Genomic DNA, 25418 nt, shown 5'->3' with positions numbered 1-25418 from the left:
CAGGTTATTTGTTCTGAGAACTGAGCTGGCCTTTGTTGCCTATTGGACACGCTGCAGAGCTGTTTCAGCAATTGTGGCTTTGTTCCCAGATAAAAGATTGCCATGAGAAATGGACACAAAGCACAGATTGGACACATTGGTAGAATTTCCCAGATAGGTTGCTATGCAGTTTTTGCAGTTTTCTGAATTGCATTTTTCTGGCATGAGGAGATGTCTTCTTTTTTTCCTCTTACCCATGTTAAAGGTAGATACAATAGCATTTTTTTCTTTCTGAAGCATATAAGCTTTTAGGAGAGTTCTGAGATTTTTCAGTTGGTTTTGAAAAGCTTATCCTTTACTCTGATGAGGTATGTTCCTCTTGTAATCTGGAAAAACAGTCAATTATATCCTAATGTCATCCTGAGGAATGTTGCCTTATTCACTAATGTAATTTCAGAGTAAAATTTAAAAAGAAACCCTGTATCTATGAGTCTTATTGCTGGTAACTTTATGAAGAAAGCTAAATATAATTCTTCCTGTGATCATACCAGTTTGAACCACCAAGCAGAAGCATTCCTAAATATCTGCATGTCATCTGTATGCACTGAACTCACTTAAATATTTTTTAAGTATATTTATGGTCTTCTGATGTGACCTACACAACAAAATAAAATTTAAGGTTTTATTTTAATCTTATGGTGGTAAACTGAGAGAATTCACAACATTTATGGGGACTAAGCTGATAAATAGTCTTGTAGCTGGACTAAAATTTTCTCCTTTTTTTACCTCAGAGAGATGTGGGTCTGGTGTTTGCTTTCATACTTTTAAGGCTCTGGTGTTGTTGAAATATAATTGGATATTCTTACCAATTATTTATAATATTATTTATATTTATGATTAGTTCTACCTCTTTTTAGTTCTTTGCAAGTATATTAGTGGCTGCATACTATGTCACTGCCATTTCTGCCTGTCTTGAAAACACATGGTCCTACATCCTTTTTTATTTCCCCCTCAAAGGAATCTTTCAAACTGAAAAGAAATACTTCTTTCCTTTTTTTTTTCTTTTTAATGTCATGCTTTTAATTTGCTGTTGCATTACAAAGTTCCTGTCCTTTTACCTTTTATGGCTCTTTGAGGACATCTATTAAAATATTACCAGGTATTTTTTTTTTAATTTCCCCAAACTAACTGAATTTGATTCAGTTGCTCACGCAGGCATCTGGTGTGGTCTGAGATATCCTAAGGTGTTCTTAGGTTAAAAATCTGACTTGAAAGAACATTTTGAAACTCATCCCCCACATGTCTCCTTTTGTCTCCTGGTGGATGAGTCTCAGGGTTTCTGAGACCTACACATGGGGTTTCCAGATGTGGGTGAGACCCTACTGGAGATCAAAGACATTCTGGACCAGCTGCTGGATACTCGGAAAGGTACCTGAGGGCATTTTGTATCACACCAGATGCTTGCACGTGGGCAACAAATCAAGCCAAACAGATTCCTTTCCTTCCTTGCATTTTTTTCTTTTTGGCTCATGAATTACAGTAGACTATGAGGCTTTCTCAATAAGTATATCTGACATAAAATTCATCTAAATTTTTCTGTTTATGCAGAACAGTGTGATCCAGACTGTTATAAAAGTCAGGCTAGCAGAATACATTCATCTTCCTCCTGCACTGACCTCAGGCCTGGAAGCAGCAGAAATTAGTGTTGCTGCCTTACCTACAGCAAGAAAAAGGAAGGCTGATGTTATGAGGAAAATCCCATCAGTCTCAGCCTGTGGAGGCACCAGGTAGAGACAAGGCCTGTGAGGGGTCTGTGATCATCTCTGCCAAGTGCCATGACTGTGCATTTGACTGGTTTTTAACTTGCAGGAGAAAATAAATGAGACTTACAGTTAAGAACGGGATAAAGTCAGGGAAGGGAGTGATAGAGAGAGGTGGTTTGTTCATTTACAGAATCATTAATAACTCCACAGTAAGCTTTTTTACTACTTTTTTCTTCCCATTGAAGCATTTATAAAGCTGACCTGTGACTAGAACTAACAAACTTCAGTCGTTGGTGGAAACACTTTGGTAGCAAGATCAGAGGGGCAATAAAAGCCTGTCCTTCTAGACAGTAGTTCAGGGTGTTCAGACTTCAGAGTTTTGTCCCTCTCCCTGATTGAGGATAAGGACCAATCTGACTTTCAGTTAGTCGGGATGGAAAGTCAGAACTTTTCTCCTCCTGTTTCCAAAATCCCCCTTCAGCATGAGTTAGCCTTACAAATGCAATTATTAAGAAAATAAATTGCTAAAATGTTTTGCCCCTTGGCTTTGTTTTCATTCCTGTAGCTATTTGAATAACTAGTAGATACTTGGCCAAACCACCTCTATCTCTACCATTGCTGCAAAATCAACAAAGATTATGAACCATAAAGTTCCTGGGTACTTGCCACTGGTTATACCAACAATTTTTTTTTTTTTTTTTCTTCACTTTGACTGTTTACTGCTCTTTATTAGATGCTTGAATTTATTCCCTGGAAATGTTCTGGCACTTGCAGTGCTAAATGTGCTGCAGTGCTGAAGGAAGGAAAAAAATGGGCAACCCAAAACTTGCATAGTGTGCTTTTTACAATAAAATTCACTGTTACATTTAGTGAACTAACACAGATAAAATTATTTTCTCATAGATAAAGGCTCTGGTTATTTTTCCAGCATTTATATTCAAAGGTACTCCTAAGGAGAGCACTTCAGTAGTTAACCTGACTGGCCTCTGTGTACCACTGACCTCTGCAATTAAGTGGAGCTGAACCAGAAGTTAGACCAGAAGTTAAAATATTGCTGTCATTGTTGTGAAAACTTCAGCATATTATCAAATCGTATTTTTTCATAAAAATGCAGAAACCTATTGTTCAGTTTTGATTTTAGCTAACTGGAACTGCACTATTTTTTCACCTTTTTTTCTTTTTTTTTCATTTTGATTGAAAATACCAAAAGCCATTCTGAAGAAAACATTTTAGCTTTCACTTACAGTGTTACTTAGAGGGATTCTCTTTTAGCATGTGCAAATGATTGTGTAAAAATAAAAGTGCATCATTTAACAAAGTGATACTAAATGGGACACTAAATGTATAAATCACTCTGTTCTCATATATGTGGTCATGAAACCAAACCTTTCATGTTCTGATGTAAAACAGCAAAAATAGACCAGAAAATTAATGGTCATGCACATTTAAAAATAATGATTTTTATTATTAATTACAAGTAAGTAAATAAATTGTGGGGGAAAACCCCTTAAATGAAGGCATTCTTCTAGATCAAAAAGGAGTCAAAAGGCAAAATGAACTTCTTGTCTTCTGCCATGGGTTTATGTATACACAGAGATATGGATTTAATAAGCACTGGGTTAACTTCTGGCCTGCACTAGCATCAGTTTAGACAAAAGTAATGACTGTTAGTGTCCTTAGAAAGCTGTGAACCATACAGGCTGTAGCTGCAGTGAAGTGGCACTGTCAGATCCATAAAACATAACTTGCAGTGAAGAAGAGTGGTTGAGCAGCTCTGTCTGGGCCTGGGATGCGAGGCCACCCTGCAGGACCAGAATCCATCCCGCTTGCTCTCCTGTGTGACCCGCAGCACCCGCCAGGGCCAGCCCCAGAAAGGCACCTGCAGTCCTTAGCAGGGACTTAGGCCAGTAGATCTCACTAAGCTCTGCCATTAAGACCTTTCTTATCCTGAGGTCAACAGCCCTCCAGAACTAGCTCAGATTTTTACCCAAAATAGCCCCAAGCTCTTCTGCACATGCCCAGCCCCGGCAGGAGAAGACCTAACATACAACGTCCAGGCTGGAGTCTGGCAATGACATGTGCTGCGCCTCTTGCTTGAGGCTCAGCATAGCACTCAGTCTCAGTGTGAAATTTTATAATCCAGGATCCCACAAAATGCAGCAGGGGCTAGTTCTGTCTTTGTAAATGCTGTGTGCAGGGGTGGGAGCAGGATACAGCAGATGGGAAACAGCCTGGGCACAATCCAGTGTCTGTTTAGTGAACCACTGAACAGTTTATGTAATACTTTAGGTGGTTCCAGGTCTAGGCCAGGACCTACTTGAAATCTCCAGGACAGAGCCACGAAGTTTTCAGGAGTGTCTTAAATTGTGTCTTGGTTGTTGGGGTTTTTTTAATCTTTGCTGTATCTGCAGATTCATACAAACCATGTAAGAATGAGGTGTTTTCTTCCTGGAGAGGAATGTTAAAAGAGATGCTGCCAATTTTAAGCTTTGGGGGATAAAGCTTTAATTTTAAAGAATAAAATTGCTTTAATATTTGAAAAGCTACTCTTCTGCAGAATTTGGTGAAATACCTTTTCAATATTAAAAAAAAACATTTTAACTTTCTTCCAAGTCTAAGGAGTGTGCAGCTTGGGCCATGGAAGCTTATGAACAAAGGAGCTTTGAAATGGGCTGTCTCCTCTTCAACTGCTCCAAATGTTTGACCTTGTTGGATCAGCACCAAAAACTTGCTGTTGTGTAGCTGTAAGGAAAGTCAGCTGTCTTAAGAACAGCTTATTAGTCAGTTGGGCATCTGAAACTAGAAATTTTTGCTTGTGCATCCCAGGCTTTGGAATGCTGTCCTATGAAATCTAACACTGCAGCCAGACAGTTAGACCTGATACCAGGAAATTGGAGGTCCAAATTAAATTGAGTTCTTGAAGTAGACACTGAATATGATATGCATGTGAAAACAGAGCTATATTGTGCACGAGCAGTAAGACTCTTATCAATATGAAAACATGAAGGAGTCCTTTCTTCCATCCTCATTCACCACAGACATGGTCTGGCTATGCTGACGTTAGTGGGAAACATCCCAGCCCTATATGGAGGGGAGTATGGAGTGTTAAACTGATAGCAGAATAAGGTGGTGTGGCCTAAAGAACAGAGTCAGAACTGGACCTACTGAAGGAAGAAAACAGTTGCTTCAACATACAGAATGAAGCAAGGGGCTTCTCTTGTATTTAAAGCTTCTTGCAAAGCTCTTCTGTAGTGTAAGACATAGCCCTATTCTTCAAGCACATCTTGTAAAAGTTATTTTGTATTGAAGCATAAGGATGTAGCAATCAAATGGAATTTGGAAGTTTTTTTTGCTTTGGGCTGTAACAAGCTTTCAAGGCTGCTTGTTGATTGAACAGGCTGCTGCTGTGAGGGGAGGAATTCAGGGACTGAACCCCACCTAGCTTGAATCACTTGCTTTAGGCACTTGGAAAGTCACCCTAGCCTCTCTCTAGAGTTAACAAAGGCAGACATACCACCACAGATACGCCATCTGAGGAGCTCTGGGGCTGCTTCTCAACGAACACACTGCAGACCCAGCCTGGGTGAGCAGCCAGGGCACAGCCTGCTCCACAGCCATGTTGCAGAAGGACTATATTAACAGATAGGATTGCTCAGAGCAATCAGGCACTAGAGAGTCGAACAGACTAGTGACTGTTGGTTCCTACACTGCCTTATTTCCTCTTTCTTTCTTTGGCACATTTGTGAATAAAAAGCTTTGTGTGAATAAACACTGGTTTGTGGCTGATTACCGTGCTGAAAAAGTCTTCATTCATGCGCACCACATTCCTCCAGAAAATGTTTTAGAACATGTTCTAAAACTTGTAAGTATTCATCTTAATCATTCACAATTTTAAAATATTTTAGTCTAGTAACACAATATGTCTTATATATGTGTGTGTCTTTAAGATCATTGAAACATGATGAATAATTTCTAATTGCTAGATATCTGGAGTTAACAATCTCTTCATATTTTTTAAAGTAACAATTAAAATAAAAAGAGATTAAAAAATAATAATGCTTAAAAGTACTAATGATGGAGATAGTGATTTAGAAATCAAGCTTTCTAGAACAGGCTTAGAAATAAGCCAAATGTATGCCTGAAGACAGGCATTCTCAATTACATGTGTGGCCTCACATCATCCCTGTCCATCTCCTACACTGTACACCTCTGCTGTAGTTGTAAATAATCACTTTTTACCTTCAGAAATGCTCACCTGCCTTTTCTCTTTCTTTCTGCCAAGATCAAGTTTGAAGGCTGGAAAGCCAATTAGAGGAACAACTTCCCTGTCACAGCTGACTGCCCACTCATTCACTGGAGAGGGACTTTTCACAAGGGTTCTCAGTGACAGGACAAGGGGGAAAGGATTTAAGTTGCAAATGGGCACATTTCAGTTGTGTATTAGGAAGGAATTCTTTACTGTGAAGGTGGTGAGGTACTGGAACAGATTGTCCAGGTTGGGCATGTCTCTGAAAGTGTTCCAGACCAGGTTGGATGCGGCTTTGAGCAACCTGGTCTAGTGAGAGGTATTCCTGTCTATGGCAGGGGGGTTGGGATGAGATGGTTTTTAAGGTCCCTTCCAACTCAAACCATTCTGTGATTCTGTGATTACCAGTTTGACTCTGAATTCACAACCTGTATTTCTTCTACCTCCTGCCTTTCCCAGCACCTCCCCCACCTCCTCACTTTGACTTCACCTTCTTACTAACAAATCCAGAACTACATTGCAGAGTTATTAGTATCTGCCTGCCTTTGTTTTGTCAGTAATACATGATTTTTAAATGAAAAAGTGATAATTTCTCAACAAGCCATTCCTATGCAGCCAGGAGGAAGCAAAGGAGGAGCATGGCATCTGTGTTTTACTCTTGATTTAGCTGGGGACTTAATTAGCAAATGTATTTGTCAGACTTTCTAGTTTTTACATGTCTTTAAAAGAAATGACTGTGCTGATATGATTGACAAGGACTGCTTAGAGAATGATGACTCTCTATGTAATTATGTGTAGTTTGCCAGCTGTGGCAACTATTTGAAAGGCTGCACTTCTGGCCAGAGATTATTAGCTTATATATACCAGGTCACATACTTTCATACAATCTATTGCTTAATGCTTTATCTCCCTTGAGGTCATTAACAATATTAGGCAAAAACCTGGACTAACATTGAAGGATGATTTGCTGTAGGAAGGAAGATGTTTTTACAGTGAATAAGCCTTACATGCATCATGTAAAGATCCAGCCAAGATTCTGAAAAGCAACAACTGAAACTGGGGACATTTCTAGAATTCTCAGTCTAAAGGATTTATTTTATGCAAGAGAACAGAAAATGAGGTCTTCTTAGAAGAGCCAACTTGCACACCAGGACCATTGCTTACCACACACCAACATTTGTGTTTGTGTATGTGACTCTGATTTACTTCCCACTGAAAGAAAAAATAAAATGGTTGAAAAAACTGAAGACAGGTGCTAGTAAGGGCACTAACCATATTATCACACACAATCACACTAGTTTCCTGGACAGCTGAAATAATAGCAGCCTGGTTTAGTACCTTGGACCAGTTTCTACTCGGTGACTGCACTTCACAGTAAAGCCTGCAATACATCTGTCATCAAAATTGACAGCACCTTAAATGTGATGCTGAGTAACTACGGCAGGTGCTGAGAAAATCTCCACATCTGCCCAGGCTTGGTTTTACTTCTTGGAGAACCAGGGTGATGATGGTTTGAGTAAGAGAATATTTCCACCATTAACAAACTGGACTAAGTTTTTACAGGACCTGAATTAAACTTTCAGCTCAGCCCATGTAAAAGAGGGTTTTGCCAAAATAATGTTTTGGCATTTTGCTGATCCCTTTTATTTTCAGTATTTGGATCATAAATTCTCTGTGTAGAAACTCCCTTTTCTGAGTGCAATGATGTACATCTGTTTGGAGAGTGGGGCTCCAAGTACTGATATGAAGATGGTTTGAAAGTAATGTGCAGTGGAAAAATTGATTTTTAGAAAAGAGATACTAGGTCTTAAACATGATCCCTGTCATACACACCAAACCCCAATAGCAGCATGCATTTTGAAAATTAATTCAGTCAGGAAGTCAGCAACAGTGCAGGCAGAGCAAGAAAAGGCTGCTGTAAACAGCAGAGAAATCAGAAACTGATGGAATGAACATCCTACAAAGGACTCAGCAGGAGGGAATGCAAATGATGGTATCAAACAGAATAAAATATGGTTTAGGAGAAGAAGAAAGGAAGAAGCACTGAGAACAAACAGTGCTGCATTCAGAACAGGTTGGGTAAAAGCGGCTTGAATGGGAACATGGAGAAAGCTCTGCTGATTTTGAAATAACAGATCAAGATGCTGAGATAAATGAAAGATTAGGTAATTAAGGTAAATAAAGTATAAAAGTGCTATAGACAGAAGCAGGGCTGGAGTAGCATGCAGCCAATTAAAAATCAAATTAGTGGAGGGGAAATAGTTGGGAGAGTATTGAAGAACGAGGTCTCCAGTCAACAAAGATTTAAAGTGATTATCACAGGAAAGAAAGACAAGAGAATGGAACTGAGGGGCAGCAAGTTGAAAGGGGGAATGGGAGAGATGACTGGGACTTGAAACTGCAGAAAGAGTGTAAGGATTAAAGAGATTAATGACTATAAGATAGTCATTGCTTCTCCCTCATTCTGAGGTATTTTGTGTTTTTTTATTATTTCCTTATATACTTACTCATGCAGCACATTTTGTATTTACACCACAGTTGCACTACATGTTTTTAAGATTCATTATTTCAAGCAGCCTGCAATTCGACCTTAGGGGAGGTTTAAGGTTTTATAGCAACCTTTTACCTACCCACCACCTCTTCTCAGGAAATTTCCAGTTCATTCCTGCCATGACTGAAATGCTGCATGATAGCATCTTTGCAAAGCCTTCAGAAACAGCACCAGGCCAAAAGCTTCTTATTGCTTCCCAGCATTCTCTCAAAGTCAGTTTAATCCCACATATTTAGTGCTGCAAGCAAGCAATTTCAGAAAATTAAACTGGAATTTCCCTATGTGTTTATAACATGGCAGTAATGATAGATTTTTATTTGTAGTTAAATATTATCCTGCAGTGTTTACCAATTAAACATTCAAGGCACACAGGGAAAGTGATTGTGGGCTTGACTGAAAGCCAGATGAAGGGAGAAAATGTCATTGATTCAGCTGTGGTTTAGAATTGATAAAGCCAGCCCAGAGAATGATTTGTGAATAAATGTGGTCATTTCACTAACACATTGGAAGTGGAAATGCTTGCTTTTAAGGGCTGGAACACTTATGAGACATTTAACTCCTAAACAGTTTATAAATAGAGCTCTGTGTTGTTTTCAGCAGAAGGATATACTGTAAATGTGTTACTGGAGGCTACCATTCAGACAGACTGCACATGACCCGAGCAATGGAATATGCCATGCCTGATGGTTGCCATATGAATAGGACAACTCTGGCAGTAACACATGCACTATCCCTTAAAGTTGAGCTCCATTAATTATTATAAAGGTATAAGTGAGGCTTACTAACAGAAGTAAGCCTAAAGCTAATGCTACTCTCAAGATACAGTTTGACCAGAATTACCTACAAGCAGAGAACTTTTGGTCTCTTTCCCATCAAAAAGTACCATTTACATTTTGAACAAAACAGAGGGAAACAAATTTAGTATGTTTTTATCTTGATATTGTTCATGAATGAGAAAGAAAAACAATAGGAAAACAATAGAATGGTTAAGACTGGAAAAGACCTTTGGGATCCTCAAGCCCAACTATCAACCCACCATATTCAACATTAAGCCATGCCCTCCAGTGCCCTACCCACATGTTTTTGAACAGTTCCAGGGATGGTGACTCCAACACTTCCCTGGCTAACCTTTTTCAATGCATTACAACGCTTTCAATGAAGAAATTATTCCTAATATCCAATCTAAACCACCCCTGGTGCAACTCAAAACCATTTCATCTTGTCCTGTCAATTGTTACTTGGGAGAAGAGACCAGCTCCCACCTGGTCACAACCTCCTTTCAAGTAGTTCAAGAGAGTAATAACATCTCCTCAGAGACTTTTTCTCCAGGCTAAAAAAACCCCAACTCTCTCAGATACTCCTCATAAGATTTGTGCTCCAGACCCTTCACCAGCTCTGTTTCCCTTCTCTGGATTTGCTCCAGCACCTCAAATAAATCTAATTGAGAGTAAAGCAAATTTGTTGCCAAGTGGTCAGTAGACTAAACAGTGCTATATGCATAGTAATAACAGGCTTGTTTTCTTGATCAGAAATCAAAGAAATTTTTCAGAGTCCCTTGGTTTACCCTGCAAAATCACAATCATGTGATCTCATAACTAGAAGGGATCCAACAGTAGAAATGCTGACAAGAAAATATTTCCAGGGAAGAAGAATACTTAAAGAGTAAGGTGCTTATTAGTATTTCCTCTAACCATCTTGGCTTCCTCCTGCAGGTCTATTGCAGCCCATCCCAAGGGATCCCATGGGACTTGTTTCCATACCACTAGGAAGCACTACAGCAAATACCATGCCTGGGGACCAGAGAGACCCCAGCATCAGCCTCAAGCCTGGTTTCTGACAGGATAAGCTGTTATCCTCTAGGGCCGAGTCTTTTAATCCATCCACATAGTTTCAACGCAGGACAGTGAGCGGGAAAGCAGAGCTGGCTGCTGCTTCTATACTCCTGCAGTGCTGCAGCCAGCAAAGGCTCCACACTAAGTCTGGCTGTACTATGCTGCCCATAACACAAAGGAAAACTGGCCCCATCGACCAGGAGAGCCCAGAGAGAGTCTGGCTCTCAGTGCCATAGTGTAACCATGTCATAGTGCAATAAAATCTGTGGAAAAGTTTTCTGGAAGAATGGAGTCAGGCAACTACATAATTTGTTCCAAGAAGTCTGCATGACATATTGATAAGTTTTACAGCTTTGTTTGACAGCCAGAAGTGGCTGTCACAGAAAATGTATCTTGTCTTTTCTTGAGCCATTTTGTTACAAAATCTGTTATTCAGCATTCATTGGTCAAAAAATTAATTCATACATTTTGTCATCAGTTCCTGCACACTTCCTAAGCAAACAGTAAAAGTTAAAGGCTGGCAGTTCTGTATTGTTTATTGTTACATGGGGCTCTGTCATTTTGAGTATGTGATGAAGAGAAATACAATAGTGCACAATTTAAAACAGGAATCAGGATGAATATATAATCCAAGAGTTTCATTTCAGCATTCTCAAATATCTTTTTGAATCAGTGTCTTTTAGCATTGACAAGACACCAACTTGAGCTCTTTTGGTACAATGAAACACAGTATCATTGATTATGACAGATGAAGCCCTTGAAAACAGGGCAAAATAGAAAAAAGGTCAGGAAGTAGTGAGCTCTCAGAACACAGCAGCTTGAATTCATCAGAGTACAAAAACAAGGCCACCATATCACTGCCTAGATCAGAAGAGAAACCTAACCAGGATTTCTACTACCCTGCAGGTACAACAATACATTCTTTTCTTCTGACAGCTTAACCCCTGCATAGTAGCAATCCCAAAACACTGAAAGCATAGGAGCCAGACCAAACTAAATTACCCACGATTTGCTTTAGGTCATAACAGCAACCTTTCTGTCAAGTTTTAATTGAAAAATTAAAATGTTTCCACACCAGAAATTCTAATGACATTACCTATTCACTTATGTTTTTAATTTTGCATGTCATGCTGATCTAGTTGGGATTGGGAAATGACAGGAAACTAAACAGCTACTTGCTTTTTTTTCAAGATTCATGAACTCACAAGAGTAAGTTGATAAACTTTAAAATAAAGAAAATACAATTGCATTTTATTCCATAAAATACTTGAAGTCCTTAAATTACAGAACCCTGTATGAATAGCCCTCCTTCGTGTAGCTGAACAATCTTTGTCTATTGAAGCAACTGGCATCTTCAGTGCCTATGCTTTGACATAACTCTCTTCAAGGGAGTCTTTTGCTTCCAGTTTTGTCCAGACAGAAGAAATTAATGATGATTTGAATTCCGTATAAGAAATTCTTTTGCTCTATCTCTTTTTCCAAGTCTGCATTTCTTTCACAATTTTCACCCCAAAAGTCAAAATAGATACAGTACTCAAAAGTCCTGCCTTTGAAAATTATTCTCAGGTGTTACCAGTACCTGCAGGTCCTATTGGAAATCCCCTTAAAAATTTGAAAATGTTCCCTCTCAAGATTTTCACCTCTCACCTCTTTGAAGAAAACCTTCGAGAATTCTGATGCTAGGAAGAAAAAAAAACCCACCTACATTTGAGCTTTGCATATGGTAAGTATTCCTATCTGATTACTTTTCTGATTTTCTTGTATTTGAGGTTAATGTTGCTGGCAATAATAGTCATTATATAAGTCTTGCAGCCAAAACCTCTAAGCAAACTACATGTTATCTTTTGAACAACTGCTTGCTCATTGACAATATCACACATGCCATTTTGTGTTCAGCAGAAGTTCTTTCTGTTTAAAATTAACAGAGTAAAGAAGAAAACCTAAATAAGAAATCTAAACTAACCTGTTAAATAACTGGAGAATATATTAAAGACTGTATAAGGAATCACTCAGATAATATAAGGCAAGTAATAAAGAACCATATGGGAAATTTGTGTAGAATACCATATACATTATTCACAAGAGGAATTTAGACCTACCTGTTGAATTTGTATTTTTTAAAATGTCACAGCTGAAACGGTTTTCATCCTCATGGGTGTATAAACTAACAGAGAAAGAAAGTACTATTACTACCACTTTTTGAGTGGAATAAACATTAGCAACTTAAGAATTAAAACACTGATCTCCTGACTCCTAACTTACTGCTCTAGTTTCTCTCAAAGTATCAGTTGAGACATTTTAGTAAAGACTGAGCTGGTACCAGTGGGGACAAACTTCTGCAACCAGTATATCCTACCTGACAAACTTCTGAGTTCCAAGGACACATAAATTTTCTGATGTTTACAACAGGCTGTTTCAGACTGAAAATTTTTATGTCAATTCCAAAAGGCACTTTGCTGTTATTACTGCCAATTACTACTTTATTGTGTTCTGGTGAAATTTTGGCAACAGATTGCTATACATTATTATTGTGCTACCTAGTTAATGGGGTCAGTATTTTTCCATAGGTTTTGGAGGATTAACTACTAGACTTTTGTCTGTTTCTCCAAATTTGGTTTATCCATTTTAGCTCTAATTGTGAAAGCACTTAGATGAGCTACAAGATCAATAACTTTGGATTATATTCTTGACTCTACATTTTCATTTACATTGCATTTAAAAAACATAGAAATTTATGATTAGATGTTACCTGACAACTTCTTAGAGGAACTGACTGTGAAAAACCACAGTCTTTCACAAAGTCCTTTCAACTTTTTTGTTCTGTGATGTTATTTAATGAACTCAAAGATGGTCTGACAGCAAATAAAATGAGACCATGGCCAGCTGAGTTGATCAGTATTATCTTATTGTATTGGTTTTTCCCCTAGAAAACTCATCTCCCTTTCCTAAGCACATGCTGTTTCTTATTTACAATAGAAAATGGAGAAGTTGGTACAAAAGTTTCTTCTAAGGAGAAAACTTGGAAAAAAGTAATCATGGCTCTCATCCCCACATGACAGTTCTTATTTCATGTTGACAGTATCACTGAATAGAAAGAAATTAATTCAGTCTGTTCAAAGCACTCCAAGAATGTGGAATTCGCCTGAACTGTTCATAGGCAACAGATAGGAGCAGAACACATTTTATCTGATCTGGTTTAAACTGCAGATGAGATGAACTACATCTTAAAACTGTCTCTCTGCTGTTTCTGAATGCAGTCAAGACAACCAGATCAAATACAGGCTTCTGGACTGTAGATATCTGAGTCACAGGAGATAAGTTTCATGAACAGGGTGCACAGGAGAGCCTGATGTGCAACAGCTGTTCTGCACTGGCATGTTGGCCTATTTAGACATTATTCCTTTCTTTAATCTGGAAATCCCTTTGCAGAAGAGACCATTTTCTGACTTGGAATTCGTATTGCACTTGCAATCAAAAGGTTCACTCATGACAGGCATAAGGTTAATACCTTGTCTCACAGTAAGAAAGCTCAACTCATCAATAAAGTAATACCCTTTATACAGTTCTGAGGGGTTGAGTTTATGACTTAATTGTAGCTAGTATGAGTTATTGGCATGTATTTAAGCATTTTGTTCATTCTCCTTGGTTTTATTTTTGTTCATTCTCCTTGGTTTTATATTTTGAATGCTATTACATACAATTCTGCCTGAAAAGTCAAATGATCAGGTAAAAAAGAGTATTGGTCTAACCTTGTCTGCAGTGCACCAGACAAATACTGACTTTCTGGCTCCCTTGAAGGTAGCATTAAGTCTGTCTTTGACTTCCGTGGCAACAGAATTTAATGTAAGAAGCCCTGAATTCAGTATACAATACAGATATGAAAATAAAATTCACACTATAATTTATCAGCATTTCTCACAGAGTGCATGCTGAGGCGTCATCACTCAAAAGAGAATTGGAAAAGGTAACTAAAAGGAACAACTTCATGAGAAATAATATTGTAAAACATGCATATAAAGTACATATTACTAATGTCTAGTTAAGGTAAAACATCTTTTCTATTGTATTTTTTTTTTACACTCCCTCTCTTTTGCTCATTTTTTCTACTACCTCCATGCTGTCTGGATGAATTCATTACTCTAATTTTAATCAATTTACCATCCATTCTTCTCTGTGCAGGGATTCCCTCCCTCCCTAAAAAAAAACTTTGATCAGAAAGAATCTTGTTTTCTTCATGTTATGAGAGGCTAGGATTACAAATTATCCCCTATGTATATTTTCCCCTAATATAAAGAGTTTTACAAGGTATAAAGGAAATTATTTCACCCTGATCAGGTTTTCTGTACTATTTACATTGTTTCAACTGTAGCTGCAGAAAGGAGAACAGTGTCCACTGGATACAGAGTGCTGTGATGAAAAAGAGGGGATTTACCTATTCAGTGTGTTTTCTGATATCTAGGGGTAACCTCTTCCTGAAGTCACCTGCATACCATAGGAAATTATAATCAATAGACAGGATGATGTAACTTGAAGGTATTGGGGAAACCTGCTTATTATTCCTTTTGTGACAGTAATTATTAGGACATAGAAACAAAACAGAAGGAGAACAGAAAAAAAAGAAAACCAAGCAAACAACCAAAACCAGCTTAATGTAATAGACAAATGATTCTGTTGTATTGCTGCTGGAAACAAGGGCTATCCTGAAGTCCCAAGCATGTCACACACAGCCATGCCTAGCACTGGTTATCTGACCTCACCTGAGCTTGCCATCATTCTGCTTTGTGTAGCGGGAAATAAAGCATCAGAATTCAAATTTTTTCTGTTATGTTCTTTTTGATTGTGAACCACAGGTCCTGTCCTGTACTCTGTAAGTCACCACTTGGGAGTGGTTTAGATATTCTAACAAGCTGATGCAGCCATCAGACGTAACTTCTATAGCTTAGGTCATAAAAGAAGACTAGTACTGGCAGGCCCTATCGTCGCCTGAGGAGGTGCATCCAGACAATGTGACAGGCATGATAGAAGGTGGACAAGCCAGACAAATCCTTTGGTTGCTATCCAAGAGGATGATAATCTGATGTCTTACTGGGAATCACCTGATGAGCTGCCCATGGGATCAGATGATGACTGGGGACAAAGAGTGAATAGGGAAGATTATCTGATAGGAGTTATAAGAAAGGTTCCTCAAAGGCTATTTTCAAACACCAAGAGGGACTTATAGACTGTAACTGTTCTGAGAGATGACACAGATGTTAAAGAAACGCTTGATCAAATTTTGCTGTATCATGTGGTAAGTTCACAGGCAAGACTGTGGTTGGGATGGTAAAGCAGTGTTCATCTAGCCTTTCCTTGTATTTGGTTTGGGGTGAGGAAATACTCATTAGGATTCTGGGCAATTCTGTCGAATGGTCAAACATCTACAGAGAAACACAGAAGAAATTCTGTCAGGTCTGTGGCATTTTGGCAGTTAGGAAAAAAACCCAACCCCAAACCTCCCAATATGTGCAGGTTAAAGGTACGACGTGGTCTAAGCTTAGAGGATGCAGCTGGGAAGGCAAAGGTAAGGAAGGGTCTGTAAGTGGTTTCTGTGGCTACTTCTCAGTGTTGTCAAAATAATGAATTAGCTTCTGTCAAGATTGAAACCTGATTAGTGAGTATTTTAACACAAGTAAGGTGTCCCTGAAGAAGATGTGCAGGATGACCAGGATCCTGGGATAACTGGACTGAAGGTCTCACCTCCATGGTAAATAACCTCTGCCCAAAGGAAACAGACCAGAGTCTATTTGGACCACAGGAAATCCCAAGGGTTTACACACAACACTCTGGCTAAAATCCAGCAGAGGGTTCTCAAAAAGCAGGGAGTATAATAGCTGCTATAATTTATGGTAGCACTTATTTAAGCAATTAACTCTTATCTGAGTTTGCTAACTTCCTGAAATTGTTCTCTTGTTCTGTGAGAAGTCTTACATCCTATGATATAATTTGACTCTCCAGGGTCTTTCTTTGCAGAATAAAAAAAAAAAAAAAAAAAGAAGGAAAAGAAAGAGTCTTTATTCATCTTGTAATCTACCTGAGTAAGTTTCCTGTTGAACTCAATATGCTTGTTTTTAAAGTCAGGGATTTTTCTCATAATTTCCAGTAAGATGTAGACTCCACACTGCCTAAATTTAATTTGAAATGGACAGTTTGCTATCTGTTTTTTTAAGCCTCTAGAGCTATGCCCCAGCAAGCCTATATATTAGATAGAAAGCATCCAAGAGAGGGGGGGATAAACTGTGTTTGTTTTAGTAAACAGTAACATGTTCAGGCACAAGAGTAGAAACACAAATTGAAGAAATACATTCATTACAATAATCAGTTCTAGTTTTCTTAGCTGTATTAAACAGTTGTTCACCTCCAGAAAACATGAATTTCATCTTATATAATAAGATAATGCTATTTGCAAAGTGGTGAATTTCATGTTTGGTCACAATGGTGATAGCACATTGTCACCTCCAATAATTTCTAAAACAACCATTAACTTACAAGACTCTTTCCCATCCCACCCCAGCAATATTTTTCTAAAATGAAGTATTATCTTCTCTCTCCTACCTCTCAAAATTTACCATGACTTCTGTCAATGATAAGCAAGTACTTAAGGACTAGAGCTGTGTTCAAAAAAAGAAAATTCCTAGGGAAAAGCTGATTCAGATGTACAAACAATGAAGATGATGAAAGCACTTTCAGGGGTTTGTACCAAGTCCTAACCCTTTTCTGTTTGCAGCCCCTGCTTTTGCCATTTTGGTGCTATCTTCTAGCAAGCACTTCAGCTTGGGATAATATGTTTGCACATGTTATTCTGCTTATTTAATTGTATTGCATTAATGTTTAACAATACTTTCAATATACAGAACCAGGAATGGAGAGAGAACTCATGTGTAAGTTTATTTTAGATAGATACGTTTAACTTCAATGTTTCAATAGCATTGTGAGATGGTCACATTATTCCCAAGTGATAAAGCCATGAGATATACAAGTGTTCCTAAACAAGGGTGAACAGAACCCTTGTGAACTCCTGTCTTAAATGTGTTACCACTTTAGAAACTTTTTAGCCATTCAGGGAAAAAAAATCTACTATTGTTAGGCAACGCTAGTGAACCCTGAGCTGGACTCAGAAGGACCTGAAGTTAATGAATTTCTGAACAGATTATAAAAATGAGGAAAAAGAATATTTTTCTTCAAGGATGTTTCTTAGCTCTGTATGAGAAGAAGTTTGGTTTTTCATTCTTGAGGTGAATTTAGGATTGTGGCAGTTGTAGGTGAAATATCTTCAGAACAATGAACAGAGGTAGATGTAGTCAGAGAGGATGAACAGGGAACCTGTGGTTAAAAATTCTATTACACCCTGCTTAAAAAACCTTGAGACTTGAAACACTTGGTATCTCAGCCTGCTGTGGTCCAGAAAGAACAGGGGTTATGCAGGCTAAACCACACATCTAGTGCAGGTTACTGCATACTCTGCAAAGCCTTTGTCCCAGCTATTTGCCAGTGCAAAGATTGTTCCCATCAGCTGGTGTCTTTTATCTAATCTATCCAATCTACCTGTAGAGGGTATGGTCTCTGCTCTTGATTTTCAGCCCAAAGCTTTTTAAACACTGGCGCCTCAACCTTTTTTCCCCACTTTTGCAGTTTCTACTAGTTTGAAAATACGCAGGTAACCTCACACTGAATAAACTCTTTCCAAACAGTCTGTGCTAATCTTAACAATGTGATGTCATCCAAACTCCACAGGATTTGTGAAACATGTTTTAATATTCCAGATCTTTTGATCTTGTCTCATAAATCAATCCCTTCATCTCTTTAATTATTTTAATTGCCCTTTTTAAAATTCCCTTCAGTGTAATTTTTTAACAGGAAGATTCCCAAAAATATCCCAGGCATGACCTAGTTAAGTAGTATGCACAAAGTAGTCACGCCAAAGAAGTGGAAGAGAATTGTGTTAGTTCCTTCCTCAGCAATGGGATCCTTCACAAGGAGGCTTAAATTCTGTGGGCTTTGTTTTTATGCTTTTCTGTAAAACCATATGTAATTTACTGTTTGCTTTCACTCCTACATACTGATATTGCAGGTTTCTTCCTCTTGTTGGATGTTTTCCTACAGCTCTACCAAAGTTTCCAAGATGAACCTCTTCTTCTTCTTTTTCACCCTTTATTGAATTTTTTCATGTTGTTTTTCCAGCTTTCCCAGTTCCACCTAACCCAATGAGGAGCTGCAAAAGCCATTTATGCATAAGAACCATCCTTTAAGTCAAAGTTTAAGAAAGAAAGACTTCATACTGTTCTTTGGATTAATTCATTAGCCTTTTTAGCTTTTCATCCCACTACAAAATCACAAAATTCTCATAATATAAAAAGGGACACAGTAAAACCACTGTTCTTTTTCCCACAGCAAATTTAATTAAAAAGATGATGTTTCAACTTTCTCTAAGTGCCAGTCTGAAATGGTTGGCCTTCAATTGTAAAACTAATGCCAGGAAAAGATTTGGATGACATATTGATGTTCCTTTTTTTTTTTTTTTCCTTCCCTGTAAACCCAGGAAAGTTGTTCATGTGTATGAAAGGGCATAATTTAGCAAGGCACTTAGCACGTATGAACAAATACATTTGAAGGCACTTAGGTGGCAGCATCACTATTACCTTCTTCCAATTATTCCACAATGGATAGACAATGTAATAGGTTGAACAGAACACAAGGCATTGCTCCCACTGAAGAGAGTAAAAATCAATCCAGTAAGCTCCTTTATGGAATGAGGTAACTGAAACCACTGCAGCAGGCACAAGCAAAGGTGAGACATGCAATAGATTTCAAAGAGCATGGATTTTACTGGCTGTCTTGTGGCAGTTCCATGTCTGGAAAAAAAATGTAGAGAGATTGAAGTTGGCAGCAAGGAAGCATTGATTTTGGTTAAATTTAAAAAAAAAAAAAAAAAGGAGAAAAGATGGCATTAAGAAAAATCAGAATTCCTGATGGAATGGCAACAAGGATACACAAGCCACCCAAACAGAACTATGTAATCCCCTGTAACATCCAAGACTGGATCAAAGACACTGAATGGGAACATGCAAAGCTGTATATTTTAGGTAATTAATCATAAAATCCCCCAGCCTATCATGCATGAGCTGTTTCAAATGAAGACCATCTGAAGAAAGTATAGTTAGTACAGACCTGCAGATGTCTGTGTGTCTTCTGATGCACATTTCCAGTGAATGTTTCTGTTTTGCCCAGGGTGTCTGTGCAGAATTATAACTGTTCAAAACGGGGATACTGTAAGTTTGCCCTGAAAAAATCTTTATTGAAAGTTATGGAACTAATCATGGTAGCACATTAGATTACTCACATGGCAGTTACTTGTAAATCTCTTCATTTAATTGTGGAAGCATGTGAAACCATTGATGCCGTGGCATTGTGCAAATCCACACTCATTCATGCAATAAAGCTCCTAGTGACTGACACAGCCAAACATCTTCCCCTGTTCTCAGCACTGGTGAGGCCACACCTGGAGTCCTGTGCCCAGTTCTGGGCCCTTCTATTCAGGAAGGATGTTGAGGGGCTGGAGCATGTCCAGAGAAGGACAGCGGAGCTTGGGAGGGGTCTGGAGCACAAGTCTGATGAGGAACAGCAGAGGAAGCTGGAGTTGTTTGGCCTGGAGAAAAGGAGACAGAGGTGACCTTATGCTCTCTACAATTGCTTGAAAGGAGACTGTAGACAGATGGGGCTTGGTCTCTTCTGCTGGGCAGCTGGTGACAGGATGAGAGGACACAGTCTTAAGCTGCACCTGGGGAGATTCAGGTTCGACATTAGGAGGAATTTCTTCACAGAAAGGTTACTGGAATGGGCTGCCCAGAGGAGTGGTGGAGTTACCATCCCTGGATGTTTTTAAGGAAAGACTGGAAGTGGCACTCAGTGCCATGGTCTAGTTGACACGGTGGTGGTCGGCCGCAGGTTGGATTCGGTATCTCAGAGGTCTAATTGATTCTGTGATGTGATTCTGTGATCAGTCCTGTAGCTAACTACTTCTGGATACTATTTTTAAGGGCTTGCAACTGCATGTGATTAATGTAATTTGTGGATTCAGCACGCTGTTTTACAGTTATCCCTTATGAATAAAAAAAGACTTTAAACAAAAGGCTTTAATGACTCCCTGGTGGTGGTCCCTCTGCAGGGAGGGACAGCGGGCCCCCTCCGTGCCCAGGGCGGGCAGCAGGTGACACACAGCAGCCCCATGGCCGCTGCCGCTCGGACCGCTCCGTGGCCACAGCACCAGGACACCATTACGGGATTTCAGGGGGTGGGATTTCGGCCGGTGAGCCGCACCCCCAAGGGCTCTCCGGACACGCCGAGCGGGTCTCTGGGCCCGCCGCTTCCCCGCCCCGCCGCGCTCCGCCCCCCGCGCCGCCGCAGCCCCCGCGCATATAGGGCCGCTCCGCCGCTCGGGCCGCGCCGCCGCCGCCGCTCCAGGCATGGCACAGGGCTCTACCTCACTATGGCAGCAGCAGCGCGGCACAGCACCCTGGACTTTCTGCTCGGCGCCACAGGTAACCGGGCTAGAAGACGGCGGGGGGCGCGCACCTTCCCTTCCCCACCCGCCCCGGTCGGTGTCTCGCCGGGGCCGCCGAGGATGAGGCCCGCGCGGGCGCCGCCTCCCCCCTCCGGCCCTTTCCCCGGCGTTCCCGCCGGGCCGTGTTTGTCTCCCGTGCCCGCCGCTGCCCCTGGGCAGGCGGGCGGCCCGCTGCGGCCTCCTGCCCAGAGCCCGCCGCGGCGGGGGCTGCCCCGCTCGGGGGGCACCAGCGGGGCTGGGCGGGACCGGGGCGGACATGCGGGTTCCCCCAGGGCGCGCTTTCCCCACGGGGGCGGGCGGGAGGCGCCGAACTGCAGGGCCGGGGGAAGGGAAGGGAAGGAGGGCCTGGCTGTTGGCGAGCGGCCGGGCCGGGGCACCCCCGAGGCCGCCCTGGCTCTGCGGCTGCACCGCGCTTGAGGCGGGTGCGACGAACCGGACTGGCGGCTGCCGCCGAGCGAGGCGCGGGTGCGGCGCGGAGTGCGGTGTCACTGCGGTGCTGCTCGAACCTGGTGCAGGACGCGATTAGCGCTGGAGCGCCGGGCTGTGGCGACAACCACGTTTCCCGGCGGCCGAGCCGGGTGGGAAGGTTTGAAGGGGGAAGGGGGGAGCTGCCGTGGGCGCCAAAGCGGCTCTCTGAGTGCTGAGCCAGGCCGCGGGCTCGGTGTGGCCTCCGGCCCCCGCCCCTGGGCCGGCCTGGCCTCCTATGTCGAACCCCTTTCTCCTTCCCAGTTTGGTGTGAAGGCAGTTCCTTGCATCTGCAGACAAAATCTTTCAAAAGCTTGGATTGAGAAGGAGGTTCCTGACCACGGGGGCTTTGCTGCGAGCTGTGCCCTTTGTGGCATTGCTGCATGTGCGCTTCGGAGAGCCGGGAGCAGGAAGGGGAAGGTGTTACTGCAGATGTTCGCAAAGAGTGTGCTTTCAGGTAGTGTACTGTGGTTTTCACAGTGAAAACCTTTCAGTTTCCCTTTTACACTGAGTTTTTTTCAGGGCAGGTTAGCCACTGTAATGGTGACCTAATGGCAAATGAGATAGTCCTGCTATTTTCCTTGCATCTTGTGCTTGACTAATGTACTATGAGCAGAATTGGTAAGCTAGACTAGTGTAAAAACAAGTCTCATAGAAACCAACCAGCCCCCACGGTGGCCTATTTGTCTCTATAGTTCTCTGAGCTACCATAGGTTCAAGAGTTACAACCATGACTGGTTTCTGCAGAAGGATGAAAATTGCCAGGGATAAAGTAGGTGTATCGAAAATAAGCCATAGGTATGTTTGCTTCTCTATGATATAAAAAGCAATGCTGTTCATTAGAGAACATGGTAAGGCTCTTAACAATTGCTTTGATTTTAGGTAGGCTTTTCCACTTGCCTTTACTTTTGAGGGCAGTGTTTGCATCATTCTCTGACCAAGATGGATGTACCTAAATGGGGATAGGTTGATGGACCCACTATAGAAGTGTTGCTGTGTAGATCAAAGGAAGGAAGAAGCATTTTTCCTGTCTTACAATTGTCGCAGCAAAACAGACCTCTTCAGTGAGACATGAAGAACTTTCTTTCTGCTCTGACAGCTCAGTAGTTGGTTTGTACTTCTTATGTGGAGTTTTTCCTCTCATCTAGTGTTTATGGTCCAAAACACAAAAAGTCATCTAAATAGAAAAAGTTGGTGAATGTGCATGTATAGTTTATTACAGGAGTTAAACCTTATAGCTTAATCATAAATTGTCAACTAATTGAGTTTTTCTTTCTCCAAATTAGGTGGACAACTAGACTTCTGAATGGTGGGGAACGCCATGAAATGGCATTTAGTAAAATTAAATGTTTGGTTTTGGACCTTCAGATCTTGTGAGGATAACATATTTTTTTCTAGGTCTTAGCTAAAGCTGTTCCATCTTTCCTTCTGGAGAAGGCAAAAATCTGTAAACTTGGTAAATGCACACTCCTTGTTCCTCAAAACATTAGTTGTGTCCTTGTTTTTGACAAATGTGCATTTTTGTATAGGTGTTAATATAACAGAAGTTGCCAGCTTATTATGGATGGGTTAAAAGGGACCTTAAGAGAACTTATCTACATAGATAAGGGACCTTATCTACTTGCAAGTTCTCTGCCATGGGCTGCTACACCTTGGGTTAGGTCAATTTACACTGAACCATATCCAACCAGGCCTTGAACACTTTCAGGGATGTGGTGTCCACAGCTTCTCTGGGCAGTCTATCCCAATGCTTCACCACCCTCACAGTAAAGAACTGAACCCCATTCTCTTTCAGTTTGAAGCCATTCTCCCTTTCACTCCAGGTTCTTTTTCAAAAGTTTCTCTTCAGCTTTGAGTTCCCTTCAGGTACTGGAAAGCTGTGATTAGGTCACCTCAAAGCTATCTCTATTCCATACTGAACAATCCCAGTTCTCTCAGCCTTTCCTTGTAGAGGAGATTCTCCATCTCTCTGAACATCTTAAACTTGATCATCTCTGGACTTGAACAGGTCTATGTCCCTCCTGTGCTGGGACCCCAGAGCTGGAGGCAGCACTGCAGGTGGGGTCTCACCAGAGCAGAGGGGCAGAATTCCCTTCCTCACCCTGCTGCCCTCAGTGCTTTGGACACTGTTGGTTTTTTGGGCTGCAAGTGCCTGTTGCTGGGCCATGTCCAGCCTCTCACCCACCAGCACCCCCAAGTCCTTCTAGGCAGGGCTGCTCTTGATCTGTTCATCCCCAGAGGTTGTTGATACAAGGAGTTGCCCAGACCTTGGTGCAGCCCCTTGCACTTGGCCTTGTTAAACCTCGTGAGATTCCCATGAGCCACTTCTCAAGCTTGTCCAGATCCATTTAGATGCCCTCCCATTCTTCAGGTGTGGCAACCATACCACTCTGCTTGTTGCCATCTGTAACTGATCTCTTTATTAATGAATATACTAAATAACTGGTGTCAGTGTGGACCTCTGAGGGGCACTTCTTGTTACTGATGTCCATTGGAACTTTGAGCCACTGAGCACAGCCTTCTGGATATGACTGTCCAATGACTTATGCACCAAACAGTTCACCCACTGAGTCCAGCTCTCACCAATTTAGAGAGAAAGATGTTGTGGGGGATCATGTCAAAGGTTTTGCAGAAGTCCAGATAATTGCATCTGTACTTTGTAGGAAGGTTGTACAATAGTTTGTTTCATTGCAATGCATCTTGCAATAACTGTACATGGTAATGGTGGTTTTTTTTTAAAGAATCTGCTTGGTCTGAGTCATTATAAATGATTGAAATAATCTGTATATGTTCCTTACTGTTCACATTTAACATAGCAGCTATCCAAAGTATCACTGTAATTGTCTACCATCAAGACTGAAGATGACTATAAAGGCTGTGGTGTTAACAGCTCTCTGGGATCCTTGTCCTGTAGTATGTGTCTCTTGTCTTCATCCTCAGTCTTCTGAGGTTCTCTGTGAGTAAAGGATGCAGGCTTTCTTTGTCGCTGGCAGGGAGAAGATCCACAGGATACAGCTCTGCTTGAGGAAGATGGGATTTTGTCATGAGTTAACACTTGTGCAGCTGTTAGCAACTACTTGTGCTACAGAATGGTGTGGGTTCTGGTGGGTTGTTCTCACTGGCGGAATGACTTAGCATGTTGCAAACCCTTTCAATAACAGCCCTGGTTTCTTCAGGCAGTCCAGTTGTCTTGGAGTATTGGACTGTGGAGCTTGTCATGTAAATTCTTCAGGACTTAAATGTACTCGGCAAGAATCGTGAGACTGATAACTTTAGGTAGCCATTTCTTAGTGTTTGCAGTTATTGCTTCCATAAGGCTGTTGCAAATGGCAGCGATGTCAATAAAAACATGGGTCTGGGGAGTTTGAGAAAACAGGTCCTCTTGTGTTGGTTTGAGATGGGGGAACACAGTATTGCCTTGGGAATAGGGTTGCATGAGATGATTAAAGCCATGTACTTCTGCTAAAAGCTGCTAGTTTTTTCAAACTTTTCAATAAATTCTTTTGTGTACTACAAAAATCTATATACTATTTAAAAAAAACCCTTTTGCCTGTCTGTCTGCTGTCCTTGTCTTCTTTTCTGTATTACAAAAGTCTCTGTACTATTTAAAAAAAAGGCCCTTTTGCCTGTCCTTGTAACTATTTCCTCTAATTAGGCACCTCATTAGTTTTTTAGGAGTAGTCAGTTAAAAATATAAGCAGGGTGAATATTTGGATAGCTGGATAGAACAGCCTGAGTTTCAGTAATGGTCTTCTCAAGAGCTGGTTAAATTAGCAACTCAAGAGCTCAGCCCTTTGAACAGAAGTATTTTACTTATCTGTGACCCTGGAGATAAACAGACAGCTTTAGCAAGCAAGCAGCAGAGTGTTCCCTATCCTAAAATAAAAGAAGATTATTTTAACATTTATAAAAATGGACATAGCTTGCTAGCCTTCTTTAATTGGGGCATAGAAAGCTTTAGTTGTGGTCTTTTTGTTAGTCCGAA

The 25418-nt window shown here is 40.8% G+C and overlaps 2 protein-coding genes and 1 long non-coding RNA gene across 5 annotated transcripts in view; 2 read left to right on the top strand and 1 right to left on the bottom strand.

Annotated features, from left to right (window-relative positions):
* The window catches only part of MBTPS2 (membrane bound transcription factor peptidase, site 2), a 51293-nt gene extending 40644 nt beyond the window's left edge, over positions 1-10649 (top strand). The window contains exon 13 of one of the 2 annotated variants that reach the window (XR_008435627.1): positions 10252-10295. Coding sequence is in view for 1 of the 2 variants with exons in the window: in XM_053969645.1 (XP_053825620.1) it covers positions 10252-10376 (125 nt within the window). In the remaining variant the exon portion in view is untranslated. Of the gene's footprint in view, positions 1-10251 lie in introns of both variants that reach the window. The other variant, XM_053969645.1, reaches the window with a different exon arrangement.
* LOC128803072 (uncharacterized) lies at positions 7123-15227 on the bottom strand. Of its 2 annotated transcripts, none has more exons than XR_008435632.1 (4): positions 15129-15227; positions 14804-14853; positions 14121-14224; positions 7123-7200 (listed from the first exon to the last, which is right to left on the bottom strand). It is a non-coding gene; the product is annotated as an uncharacterized LOC128803072 (long non-coding RNA). The 2 variants fall into 2 exon arrangements; XR_008435633.1 differs by lacking the exon at positions 7123-7200 and adding an exon at positions 12475-12535.
* Positions 15228-19579: 4352 nt separating this feature from the next.
* The window catches only part of SMS (spermine synthase), a 44698-nt gene continuing 38859 nt past the window's right edge, over positions 19580-25418 (top strand). The window contains exon 1 of the mRNA XM_054002179.1: positions 19580-20945. Coding sequence (XP_053858154.1) covers positions 20633-20945 — 313 coding nt within the window. The 5' untranslated portion in view covers positions 19580-20632. The remainder of the gene's footprint in view (positions 20946-25418) is intronic.

The sequence above is a fragment of the Vidua macroura genome, chromosome 2 (assembly GCF_024509145.1).
Source record: "Vidua macroura isolate BioBank_ID:100142 chromosome 2, ASM2450914v1, whole genome shotgun sequence".
Classification (NCBI taxonomy): domain Eukaryota; kingdom Metazoa; phylum Chordata; class Aves; order Passeriformes; family Viduidae; genus Vidua; species Vidua macroura.
Note: the sequence above shows the minus strand (reverse complement) of the source record. Positions and strands in the feature narration are given on the sequence as shown.